The sequence below is a fragment of the Marmota monax genome, unplaced genomic scaffold, assembly GCF_021218885.2.
Source record: "Marmota monax isolate L192 unplaced genomic scaffold, Marmota_monax_Labrador192_F-V1.1 WCK01_AAM20220418_F8-fsc00326, whole genome shotgun sequence".
Taxonomy (NCBI): domain Eukaryota; kingdom Metazoa; phylum Chordata; class Mammalia; order Rodentia; family Sciuridae; genus Marmota; species Marmota monax.
In genome coordinates, this window is record NW_026693533.1 from 374001 (window position 1) to 387379 (window position 13379).

Here is a 13379-nt window from a genome sequence, read left to right on the forward strand (position 1 = left end):
CACTTTGTTGCCAATGCTGCTGGTGCTGTACGTGATGATAATGATAATGGTAAATTATTGTCTCCATAAGTTTTTTTTTTCTTGGTATTAGGAATTGAATTCAAGGGTGATTTACCACTGAGCTATACCCCAATCCTTTGTTTTTTGTTTTGTTGTTGTTGTTGTTGTTGTTGTTGTTGTTTGAGACAGGGTTTTGCTAGATTTCTGAGGCTGATCTCAAACTTGGGATACTCAGTCTCAACCTTCTGAGTTGCTGGTATTACAGAATTAAAGGCATGCAACACGATTCACAGGAAAATTTATTTTACATGGAAATAAAAAGCCACAGTAGGTTGGCCTAAAATCATATGCTCTATATGTACTAGAGCAATATTGCTGTGGGACAGGGTCTCAGGGTCTCCATTGCATCATTCAATCTCATATAATCAGACACGTTTGGGAATGTATTTTTAAAAATTTTTAGTGAGCAATAAAATACATAAACTGTATACTATATTACACCTCACACACAAACCTGTTGATGTTTCTGCAGAGAAACAAGTAAATACTCTCACTTGATCAGTAAAAAAGATTGTAAATGGCACAGAGTTTAAAGCATGATTTGCTACCAAGTGAATTTACTGAAACACAATAAAATAAAACTTTTGGTTTGTATTATTTTCATTTTACTTTTTGATTTATTTTATTTTAGTGGAGAGTGGAAGATATTGGAAATTTATGGGAGAATTCCATACAGGGTAGTTGTGAAGGTTAGAAGTGATCATTTAAATCATTTGCTGGCTACACAGTAAGTGCTCATAAACACTACTGATTTTGTCCACACTCTTGGCAGGTCCTGGGTTCCATCCAGCATGCTGTTTTTATAGCACAGTGTTACTGCACAAATGGGAATGTAACACATCTTGCTGAATGTCTGATTGGGAAGTTAGACACAGTTATTTTTTGATGTACTGTTAGGACTGCAAAGCTGGATATTGTCCCTGTGCTACAAGTCCCATATTCTTAAGAGGTTTTAATTCTTTCTTTATTTTTTATTCATTCATTAATTCATTCATTCATTTTTATAATACTGGAGATCGAAATGGGGGCATTTTAACACTGAACTACATTTTCTGACCCTTATTTTTATTGTATTTTGAGACAGTCTCACTAAGTAGCCGAAGGTCTCACTAAATTGCTGAGGCTGGCCTCCAATTTACTCTCTCTTGAGTTTCTGGGATTACAGGCATGCACCACTGCACCTAGCTTAATCTATGTATTTTTAAATGCCAACAAACTTTAACATAAACTTCATAGAATGATGTAAAATGGAAATTACAATCCTCATTTGGAAAGCAAAAAATACCAAAACTGAAATCTTATTTCCTAACTTCTTTGAAGGGAGGTCCAAACTCAAGTAACTCTTTGTTACCATTTGGTCACTAGACATTTAGATATATACTCACAAATCTAGAGATAGTTTGTCAAAAGTTCCAAACCAGGAGGACATGGTTGCACTTGCCTGTAATCCCAGCGATTTGGGAGGCTGAGGCAGGAGGACCACAAGTTAGAGACTAGCCTCAGAAACTTTATTAGGCCCTAAGCAACTTAGCAAGACCCTCTCTCAAAATGAAAATTTAAAAAAAGCTGAGGATGTTGATATGGCTCAGTGGTAAAGCACCTCTGAATTCAATCCTCATAAAGAAGAAAAAAAGCCTTTGAGGTTTTAGAACAGAAATTCTATTAAAAGAAATTTAAATACCCTGCGGTTGCATATGATAATTGCACAAATGTTCCTACTCTCACTGGTGGGCAAAATATTTAGAGGTTTTTTTTCCTTCTTTGTTGGCACAGATAACCTGACTTGGCATCTTGACCATAAATTCAGGATCAATGTGCTAGTCAAACTAATACAGAAAAATTATCAGGCCCAATTTGTTTCTTCTACATTTATTGAGAAAAAGCAATTATTTTGAGTAAGTTATTTCCTAAAGTATCAGCTATTCCCTTAGTATGCAAAGACCTTTTCTCTAATTTGTACAAGCCAGGTATTAGGGTCTAATCATGTTTTCAAACATAAAAAGCAAGAACTTTATATATTTCACTCAGTTGCTTGGCTTTAATTTGATTTTCAGGACAAAAGCAGTCAATGATTTTATATTATAATGTGAATTTCTTAAGACTGAAAGGCATTACGTGTATTCATTCAATAAGGTTTTACAAAGTACTTATGGTATCATAAAGCTTCCTGCCATCCAATTTTTCTTTGAACTGCAGGTAGGAATATGTGTTCATAGACTCTTTGGTTCACTGAACTTGCCCCACCTACTTGTCTTAGGTTATTTTTCTAAGATTAATTTTTGCACTCTGATATGAATATAGTTAGCGCTGGTTTTAAAGGTAAATTCAAATTGTATGATAAATAAATGTCATTTAAATCTTTTTCTCAAAGTTTTAATAATTTTCTTGTCAGAAGTAATGATTGATGTAACTTGCTGCTTTCACAGAACAAATGGCAAAAATTAATAACCATAACAGCTGTGCCACAAGTTGATCATTTCTTCTACTGCCTTAAAGGATTAATTAAACAATATTTATCATAATACTGACAACCATGCTATTATTATGTGTATTTTTTATCTTCCTTATTAAAGATCAGAAGATTTAAAACTTCGAAATATTTCCTTTTTTTCCATATTATGAAATGATCTTCATTTGATAAGTTCTAGAATTATTTTTAACATATTCTGAAGACACTGTAAAATTCAGGATTTTAAAAAATAAGATGTTTATTCCACCTAGAACTGACTCCTACCTCTGACTCTTTTCTTTCTTTGAGCATCTTTTAATATCCACAAGAACAACTCCAATCTGACTAAACCATCTGAAACAGTCATTCTTTCTGGATTAATACAAAGTAAAAAAATAAATAAAATGGAATCATGAAATATATCTTCAACTTTTCTTCTGTTCTAAAATTAGAGAAAATATATTATCTGTTAGCTCAAAAAGAATGAACACATACAGATATACATAACTGTTTATTAGTGCTTGTATTTTATATATTTTGCCTCATCTACATAGACAAAATGTAAATAATAACTAAATTCCACTCTCACTTCCTTCTCTTTGCTTATATCTGTATTTTGAAAAACTGTATTTTAGAAAAAATCTGTTGTGTATACATGTTGTAGAATTTATGTATGATATGTCAAAGTGCATAAATGCATTCTACTGTCATTTATAACTAATTAAAACAAATAAAAAATTGATACACATAAAAACTCTTGATAGTCTATTTGTGAGCAAATATTGTTCAAATTCACTATAATTATTGTTTACTATTTTACCTTGAGGATCGAAAAATTCTCAATTGATCTTCAAAATTCTCAGTTGATTTCCAATTAAAGTTTTGATACTAACCATTGCCAACCTGAAGTAGTTCTGTTCAATATTGTTACTAAAAATGAATTGACTTTATTAACTATAGAAATTCATTGAATCTTTACCCACAGTTTAATATTCACTAATATGTGCTGTTTTTGTTGTTTTTATTGTTTGTGTTCAGAAATTATATTACATATGTTTCTGCATATGCTCGAATCACTCTTATTATTTATGAATTCAAAATATTATTATTTATGTATATAGGTAGAGTTACTAAGGAATAATAAATTTTAATTTGCAATAAGACCCACTCCATTAAATAAAATGCTCATTAATAATGTGTTTTTTTGTTCCTTGAGTGAACAACTTCATTTTGAACCAGATGATGTAGGAAGAATTCCAGTAACATGTAGGATCATCAAGTATGTCAAATGTATGACTCTGGTGGGGATGCTGATAACAAGAGAGGCTAACCACGTGTAGGGGTAGAGACTAGGTGGGAAATCCCTGTGTCTTTTTTCTAATTTTGCTCCCAATTTTAAACATAAAATTGTTCCAAAAATCTTTGAAGAAAAATTTCAGGAAAACTTGAAGCCATCCATCATCATTTGAGCTAGCCCAAGTGATTCAACGTGTATTTTTACATCACAATTTTACATGTAATGGACCAAGAAGGAGAAATCATATTTCTTATTTTCAAGCCTGCTGTGATCAACTTCCTACTGTGGCAGAACCAAGGAAAATTGAGTAAAATACCCTCTGAAGGAGGTGAATTGAGGCTGGCTGTATGAAAGTTATTACCTTATACAGGGAATTATTATGGGTGACTCAAAAACAAGCCCTCATGACACTGGGATGATAAAACTTTAGAGTTAGCAGTCTACATGTTTAGTGTGCTTACTTTTACATCTTTTTTTAAAAATCAGCATATTTAAAAAATTATAGAAAGGAATACATTTTTCTATCATGCTGTGAAAATTATTTTTCAATTATTTTATAAAAATAACCCTAGTTTATGATCTGTTTTCCATATCATATTGTGCTTAGCTAAAATTCACAGCAACCTTAAGCTATGGGTACAATTTATGTCTCTGTTTTACTACTGAGGAAAGAGATGTAGAGCATTAAATATAAGGCACAGTTCTCAATCCAAGATTTCTGAAGATCATGATTTTAACCACTAAACAGTAGAAATACTCAACTCTTCTCCAAAATATAAAATTTTAGGAAATCAAGTAAATAATAACCTCACAACACTTTTTTTTTTTTAATTTACTGGGACAAAACTCTACAAGCATAGAATAAAGATCAAATCAGTATTTGAAAACAGATCAGTAGAGTACACCAAGCCATTGTTTAGCTCATGGCCAGCACAGGCTTCATAAATGAAGATTCAGTATGTGAGAAATCCTCAGGGAGTTTAAATTAAAGAGACAGACTCTAATTACCTTTAAACCAGATCCAGGACAGCTTCTCCTAGCTCCAGCCTCTAGCCACCTATTATGGTAGTGAGGTTTACTGAAGAGGCTAGCAAGAGAGAGAGAGAGAAAACATGGCAGGGAGTGGAATTTTATTGGGAAACAAAAAATTCTGGGGAAAATCCCATCCAATGAAGATTAAGGGGGGCAGTGTCCCAAGGTCAGGTACGATGATTGTGTCTTTGGGGTAGTGGCCAGACACGCCTCCACACGGACAAGCCCTAGGATCTGAGAAGGGTGGGGAAAGCTCTGGACACAAGGATGTGTCTAAGCACCTCTTGCCCAGCCAGGGAGGTAACTCAAATCACGTGGGAGGATGGCCTTCCACACCATTGCATTATTTTAGATCATCAGATAGGTAACTCTATATGTTCTATTTAATACAGTTTATTTATTTCCATGTTCTCTCTTTCCAAAATTAGATTGCACCAGAAATAAAAAATGTACTACCTGAATATAAGTGGAAGAAAGAGGATAGAAATAAGTAAGAGCTATGCTAAATTGTAAAATTACCTGGGCCAGCTTTCATTTCCAGCCAAAAAGATTTACTAACAACCTGATTTTACCTAGCTGAAAAGAAAAAAAAAGATGAAAACAGCTTTCACAAGGCTGAATAGTAATTAATGACAGTGTTTTCTCAAAAATGGAATGAAATGAGGTGAGCCCAGCTATTACTTGAATTTAGCACCTTGAGTTTTCAGGCTGCAGTAAAGAAAGAGAGAAATGAAGCAAAGACCTGCAGGTTCTTTGATTGGAGGAGAGGGAGTTGAGTATGGGAATTCCATGGAAAATGGAATTTGGAGGACAGAGTACCAGAGAAGATAAAGCTAAACAGAAGGAAGATTTTTGGAGAACCAGAGATAGTCCTTATTGAGTAGCCATAATAATAATTAGAGTAGAAAAGAGAAAAAGACAAAGAATTGGAAAATAAATTAAAATATTATAAAGTAAACCCAAGCATATTAATAATTAAATAAAATGTACATGGCCTCAACACACCAATTAAAAATCAGATACACAGATTAGATTTAAAAGCAATACCCAACATTATTCTGCTTACTGTGATGGACATTATTATCCAAATTACATGTATGAAGACATGAATTGGTGTGAGCATAATTTATATACAACCAGAGATACAAAAAATATGCTCTGTATGTGTAATAAGAATTGTAATGCATTCTGCTGTCATTTATTTTTTAAAAATCAATTAAACATTTTTTTAAAGAAATACACTTTTAATATCAAGATACCCATTGGTTAAAATTGACATGTAGGAAAAATATGCCATATTAATAATAGTTAGAAAAAACTAAACTTTAGATATTCATATCAAAATTGATTTCAGAAGAAGAAGACTATAACTAGGGATTTTTAAAAAAGAGTCATTTTATAATGAAGAGAGATTTGTTCTTCAAGAGGATTTAACAATATTGAATTCCTATGAATCTAATATCAGTTTCAAAATAAATAAAGCAAAAACTGATAGTACTTCAAGTAGAAATAGACAAATTGACAACTAAGCAATTCTTAAATATGGTTAGATTTTTTATATTCTTCTCTCAATAATTGAAAGAATAACTAGGCAGAAAACCAACAAGAATACAAAAAACATTGAACTTCACTAACAAACATTATCTAATTAATATTGTTAAATACTCATTCCATTTAAAAGAGCTAAATACATATTCTATTTAAATGCACCAAAAGCATTTCCCAAGATAAACCAATTTTTGACACATAACACACATCTCAATAAATGCAAAAGGATTCAAGTCATACAAACTATGTTCTTTGACCACAATGAAATTAAATTAGAAAGAAACATGGGAAATTTCCCCGTATGGTATCACAGTAAATGTTATACTTCTTAAATACTACATATCAAAGAAGAAAGAAAATACAAAATAAAATACTTTTACTGAATGAAAGTAAAAACACTACACATCAAAATTTGTGTAATTATGTTAAATAAGTAGTCTGGAAGAAATTGAGAGAGCTATCAATATTTCACTCAGAAAGAAAAAGCAAAAAGGAGTCATACTTTTGTAATTCCATTTTTATATAACTCTGAAAGTTGTCAAACAGTCTGTAGTGTTAGAAAGAAAATAAGTAGTTGCCTATGATAGAGGGGACCAACAATTGGGACATATAGAATTCAAAGCAGCACAAGAAAATTTTGGAGATGATGATATGTTGGCTATCATTACTGATGATTTTATGAATGTATGGTTATCTCAAGCCCTATCAATTCAAATGCATGAAATTCAGTTTTGTCAGTTCCATTTCATAAAACTATTTAATGTGGGGGAAAAGGTACTTTCATACATTGCTGATGGGACTGCAAATTGCTGCAGTCACTTTAGAAAGCAGTGTGAAGATTCCTCAGAAAACTTGGAATGGAACTACCATTTGACCCAGCTATCCCATTCCTCGGTTTATACCAAAGGACTTAAAATCAACAAACTATAGTGACATAGCCACACCAATGTTTATAGCAGCTGAATTTATAATAGCTAAACTGTGGAACTAACCTAGAATGTCCATTAATAGATGAATGGATAAAGAAACTGTGGTATATTATACACGATGGAAAATTACTCATTATTAAAAGAATAAAATTATGGCATATGCAAGTAAATGGATGGAGTTGGAGACTATTATGCTAAGCAAAGTAAGACATTCCCAAAAAAACTAAAGGCTGATTGTTTTCTCTGATTAGTGGATGTTGATCTATGATGAGGGTTGGAGCATGGGAAGAATGGTGGAACTTTGGACAAAGGGGAGGTGGAAAGGGATTCTGAGGGTAGGAAAGATGATGAAATGATATGGACATCATTACCTCTAGGTACATGTATGACTGCATGAATGGTGCATCTCCACACTGTGTACAACCAGAGAATTGAAATGTCACACTCCATTTGTGTACGATGAATTGAAATTCATCTTGCTGTCATGTACAACTAAGTAGAACAAATAAGAATAAATAAATAAATAACTGAATAAAAATCAATAAACCAACAAATACATTCAATTTAGTAGAATAAATGATTTCATGTTCTTGGGAAGCCAAAGAATTGTTGAGATTTAGATTCTACAAAGAGACTATATAGTGAAATTCCTAGTTGAAGATTGGGTTCTTAATATTTAATAACCACAAAAATAAAATTAGTAAGGAAAAGGATAATATCCATGGGTATATCCATGGCATGGAATAGCCAAGGTACCATGAAAGATAAGATATTGGAAAAAATGGAGATCAAGTAATTAGGAGATCCAATTTAAAACTTTAATCTACATGGATATTGCAATCATCAAGAGTTATCAAAACAGAAATTGGGGGACCAGACAGCAAACTGGGAATGATATCTTCATAGAATGAAGGTGTTGACTTGAGTATCTGGAAATGTTTACAATAAGGAGATATGATGACTGGAACTTCAGAGCTGAATGATTTCGAGAAAGTAGAGGAACAAATTTCTGAAAGTAGTGATGGAATCAGGGCACAGAGTTGGAGTACTAGCAACTTAAAATCAAGAAGGCATGAAGAAAAGTCCCAGCTATATGAGCAGAACACCTCACTATGTGCTACTGAGTTTAGTGCATTTTTATAGAACATGTTATATATTAGCATAATTGAAGATGCTAGTTTCATTGCTTGTCTGTAAAATGTACTCCCTGAGAATCTATATACCTGAAATTTACTTTCAGATGTTGTCTATTATTTCAATTTCGAGGAATGTCGCGACCCCTTGCCCGCAAGGAAGACGCAACTCAGGAATCTTCTTTCAGCAGTTTATTCAGGCCCTTGATATTTCTTCTTCTCTCTCTCGGATGCCCCTCCCAGCCTTAATAAAGCATCCCAAGCCCCAATGCAAAGCTGCCGCGTGGAGCTTTCTCACAGGGTGGTGAAAAATCATGTGCCAACTTTCCCAGATAAGGAGTTGTTTGTCACAGACCACAGCGGAGCCAGCGTCATCTTGTAATGGCGACCATAATCTGCAGAAACGGCAGAAGCGGCTCACCACAGTTCCCCCTTTTCTATTTTATTAAAACAATACAGGCGAGAGTAGAGGTCCTATCCCACTGTGCAGAAGTGGCTGCATAGTATGACTCAGTCCCAAGGAGGCGCCTTCCCCAGATCTGAAGCCATATCAGCCGACGCCTTTTTTCGTGGGGCGGGGCGTGAACGCGTCTAACCCGCATGCAATAGGACATGCTCTCCTTGAGGTCCACGTCAAGGATCACTCAAGTGCAGTGCCTTGCCTCGCATCCTGTATCGTAACGATGGTGGACGAAGGGGGATAGCTGAGGCTGAACTGTGGCTGCTTATAAGGACAAACAAGTTGACAGCACCCTGAAAGAAAGGCACGAACTTCAAGGCGATAGAAAAGCACTAGTGTGGAAACCCATCTGCGTGCAATGGCAGTAAGACCGGCAGAGTGCAAGGGCTTTCCAACACTAAGAGAATAACAAGGAAAGTCATGTCGATCCCAGTGCAATGTTATAATAACTTGGGGTGTAACGACCATGACAAAGGTTTACTGCTTAAGATGCGCAAGCCAGACTTGAGGCGAGTTGCCATTTTCTAAAGCTGCAAGAGCTTGTATGATCATAGCCTTATCGTGAGCACTGTGGGCCTTAAGGCGACAGAGAAGCCACAAACAGAGTACAACACTGAAGCAACACATTGCACCAAAAATGCCTACCCCCACCCACTCTTTGAAGAAGGAAAAAGCAGAAGATATCCAATCTGTGAATTGACCCAAAGTCACGGGATCGACACGGGTACTATTCAAAACAGCAATCTGAGTTAGTTGAGACTGGATCAAGTTTTCTGCTTCCATGGACCAGGTTCTGGATAAATATTCCCCGATGATACGGGAGGCATTTCTGGAATCATAAAATCTGACAGAGGTTATACATAAATGTGCACGTTGGTCAACACAACCCAAATGTACTAGGTCAGAAAATTCCTCAACTTGAGCTTGAAGCAGATCTATCCTTTGATTAGCAGCCAGAATCCCAGATAAAATATGTTGATTAATTCTACTTTGAGATTCAAGTATGGTGGATGTTTGTTGAATAACCTGATTAATAGTGGCAGCAGTTTGTACCTGGCTGGCCATGGCTACTCCAGCTGTAACTGCTGCAGCAGCAGATATCGCCACAGCTGTCACCATAGCTGCCGTAATTCCAAAATCTCTACGGGCTCCAATCAGTTCAACAATAGGAAATGACTCTGGATCTGCAGTAACCAGGATCGGGACAAAAGTTGGAATTTTCATAACCATTGCCATAGGCCAGGATCCATTCCAACACTCAGACAAATAACAGGTAATATTAGAGCAATTAAGCATCCCCTGTAATGTAACATTAGCCAAAAGAAACAGGAACGGAGATTGGAGACAGACTGCTGCGGAGGGTAATGTAGCATTAAACAATTGTGAATTGTTTGCAGAAATTTTAAGTCTCCTACCTCGCTCCGAGTCTTGGGTACTGCCAGAAACATTAAACAGCCAACTTTGGACTCCTAATATTTCCCTGGGGAAACACAAGCGTGGACTAGACTAGCCCAATCTGAGGGAGTCATGCAAAATCTAGTAAGTCCCTCCACCTGAGTGAGAGTGAAAGCGGCATCTATGCCATAAATGCGGACAGATTCTGCCAAGGTTTTAATTATCTTAAAGTCTAAAGGCTCATGATATCTTCCCCTGTTATTGTCCTGAAATACAGGGTATGCAAGTCCCATATCTGTATTAACTGTCCTCCAAACTTGTGCATGAAAAGATCTCCCGGAACCTTGGCTCCCCCCCACAAACGGAGGTGGGGCAATCGGCACCATATCTTCTTCTAGATATTCTACCTCCTCCTCAGAGTTTTGTTGACCGATGTTAACTCCCTTCCCCTTCTTACAGTAGGCCTGCGTGCCCTGTGTCTCCTTTTTCTTCTTTTTCATTTTTATCTTATGTAGTTGTTGTAACAATATATCAAGGTCCTCAGAACTCTCTGAGTTGCTTGTGTTCTCAGGCGTTTTTAATTCGGTCAAGTCTGGGTAGAGCCTTCTCCTATTTTTATCTTCAGGCTCTTTTGCCTTCTCACTACTGTTACTTTTAATACTCTCTGCCACTTCACTACATGATCCTTCAGATTTTTCCTCATGCAGTTGCTCAAGAATAGCTTGACCCTCACTCACAGCTTCCTGGCATTTACCATCTGTTATACATCCTCTAACTAACTTCCAAAGTGGTATAATGCCACCCTGCAAGGTACCTTGCTCATGAGCGAAATCTAGATCTTTCCCTAATTTGTCCCAGCTGGGAACCATAAGACTCCCTGAAAAAGCAAACCAAGGAGCCACTATATCAGCTTCTCTTAAAAACATCTGCAAAGAACTCTGCTTTATCTTAAGTCCTTTTGAATGTAACAACCCATCTAGGGCCAACAAAATTGGGCTTGAAGAAGCAACGCCCATAATGTTTTTAGAGCTATAAAGAAAGTGAAAGTACAAAAGTCCCCGCTCTCTTCCTTTTACAGGGGAGCGTTCCGTTCTATGAATTCCCCGCTCTCTTCCTTTTACAGGGGAGCGTCCCTGTCGTCACAACAACAAAAGAAGCACAAAAAACAAAAGCGAAATGACACAACAAAAGAAACACAGAAAACAAAAGCGAAAGTACACAGTGCAGCTGCAATAAAATGTAATGCTCTCTCTTTCTTTACAGAGGAGCTGCCCCGCTTTGGTCGCGGATCCCACTTACCTGGGACTAACCCCGCTTTGGTCGCGGATCCCACTTATTGGGACTAACCCCGCTTTGGTCGCGGATCCCACTTACCTGGGACTAACCGGTGCACCACCCCTGACTGCTGAAAGTTCTGGTTCCCGGGTTTCGGCACCACTTGTCGCGACCCCTTGCCCGCAAGGAAGACGCAACTCAGGAATCTTCTTTCAGCAGTTTATTCAGGCCCTTGATATTTCTTCTTCTCTCTCTCGGATGCCCCTCCCAGCCTTAATAAAGCATCCCAAGCCCCAATGCAAAGCTGCCGCGTGGAGCTTTCTCACAGGGTGGTGAAAAATCATGTGCCAACTTTCCCAGATAAGGAGTTGTTTGTCACAGACCACAGCGGAGCCAGCGTCATCTTGTAATGGCGACCATAATCTGCAGAAACGGCAGAAGCGGCTCACCACAGAGGAAAATAAAATTTAACCCTGAAATTATGAAAATCATTTTTCCAATGTAAAAATTTAATACAACCTCAGGCAAGAGTTAGTGGGTTAATTAGTAATATCCACAGAGAACTTAGATTAAATTATATTTAAAATCTGCATCAATCAAGTTGTGGTTAGCCAGAAGCAATGATATGTATGACTGTAGGTACTGAAAAGTACTGACTTATATTTCACTGTGGAATTTTAAGAGAGGTAAATAAAGAAAAGGGGAGATATCACACTTTAATTCTACTAATACAAGTGGATAAGTGTATTGATTAAATACAATTACTTATAAAGTAAGATTTATAAATAATTATACATTTTTTAATTAAATCTACATGGATTACAGGTAAATGAAACCAAAACAAAACTGAAGAATTGGCTGAACTAAAAAATAAAAATAAAATAAAAAGAGTTGGACAGATAGCAAATGGAAGAAATGTGAAAACAATACATTTTAATTATCAATTCTTGCTATGTAAAACTTCCTCCAGCAGCAAGTCGAAAATACACAATAAAAGTAAATGTGTTATAGTTTCATTTAATTAACACCACAGCATTGTAGAGTAAAAGCATGAATGTTTGTCTTACCATCCTGCACATATCCACAATACTGAATGAGTGTCAGGTAACCACTTCTGTCCCTGTGTGCCCTAAATCCAATCCACATTGGAGATTTGGTCTCAGCAACTGAAAAGGAGCTCTCACACCTGCATTCCTTTGTATATATTGCTTCCTGGGGACTTCTCAATAATTCACTTTTATGAACTCCATTATATCAGTTAATCTGTCAAATTTCCATTCCATTATCAATTTTCCTTTGAATGAATGTTAAATGTAGCCCTCCCAAGCATGAACTCAAAGAGTTAATTTTTCCCATTTTTCTTAGGAAGTCTATTGACATCTATTGTACTAACTCACTTAGGGTACTGCTCCCTTAAATAAGATGCATAGTTCACCTGGGAAATATCACAAGCTTGCTTAGGTCATCGAAATTACAACAATGTCAGGCACATAAAGGGTGTTTAATAACTGTTAAATTAATCCTTAACTTTACATTTCTCCTTTTTATTTTATATGACCAAGGAATATTACAAACAGAGTAAAGTTTTATTTAAGCCTAATAAAATAGTTTCTACCTTAGGACTTTTGCTCCTGGAATGTTCTTTCAGTCTGCTTGCATGGCTGGATCCCTTTTATGAGTTTGATATCTATTAACTAGGGACACATGCCCCAAGACAAATACTGATCATGTGAGTTAAAAAATTTATTTAAATTATATAACAAACTCCATCATCAAGCACCAGGTTTCAAATTGATATTTA

General features: G+C 35.9%; 1 protein-coding gene across 1 annotated transcript; it reads right to left on the reverse strand.

Annotated features, from left to right (window-relative positions):
* Window positions 1-9791: 9791 nt before the first annotated feature.
* On the reverse strand, window positions 9792-12025 carry LOC131424692 (endogenous retrovirus group K member 113 Gag polyprotein-like). The gene is made up of 2 exons (XM_058583692.1): window positions 11678-12025; window positions 9792-11602 (listed from the first exon to the last, which is right to left on the reverse strand). Exon 2 carries the CDS (start codon window positions 11317-11319, stop codon window positions 10378-10380), a length of 942 nt encoding a protein of 313 aa, XP_058439675.1. The 5' UTR covers window positions 11320-11602; window positions 11678-12025; the 3' UTR covers window positions 9792-10377.
* Window positions 12026-13379: the final 1354 nt, after the last annotated feature.

Bases quoted from the DNA above. Each gene is read 5' to 3' on its own strand.
- LOC131424692 (XM_058583692.1), bottom strand. From the start codon at position 11,319: ATGGGCGTTGCTTCTTCAAGCCCAATTTTGTTGGCCCTAGATGGGTTG.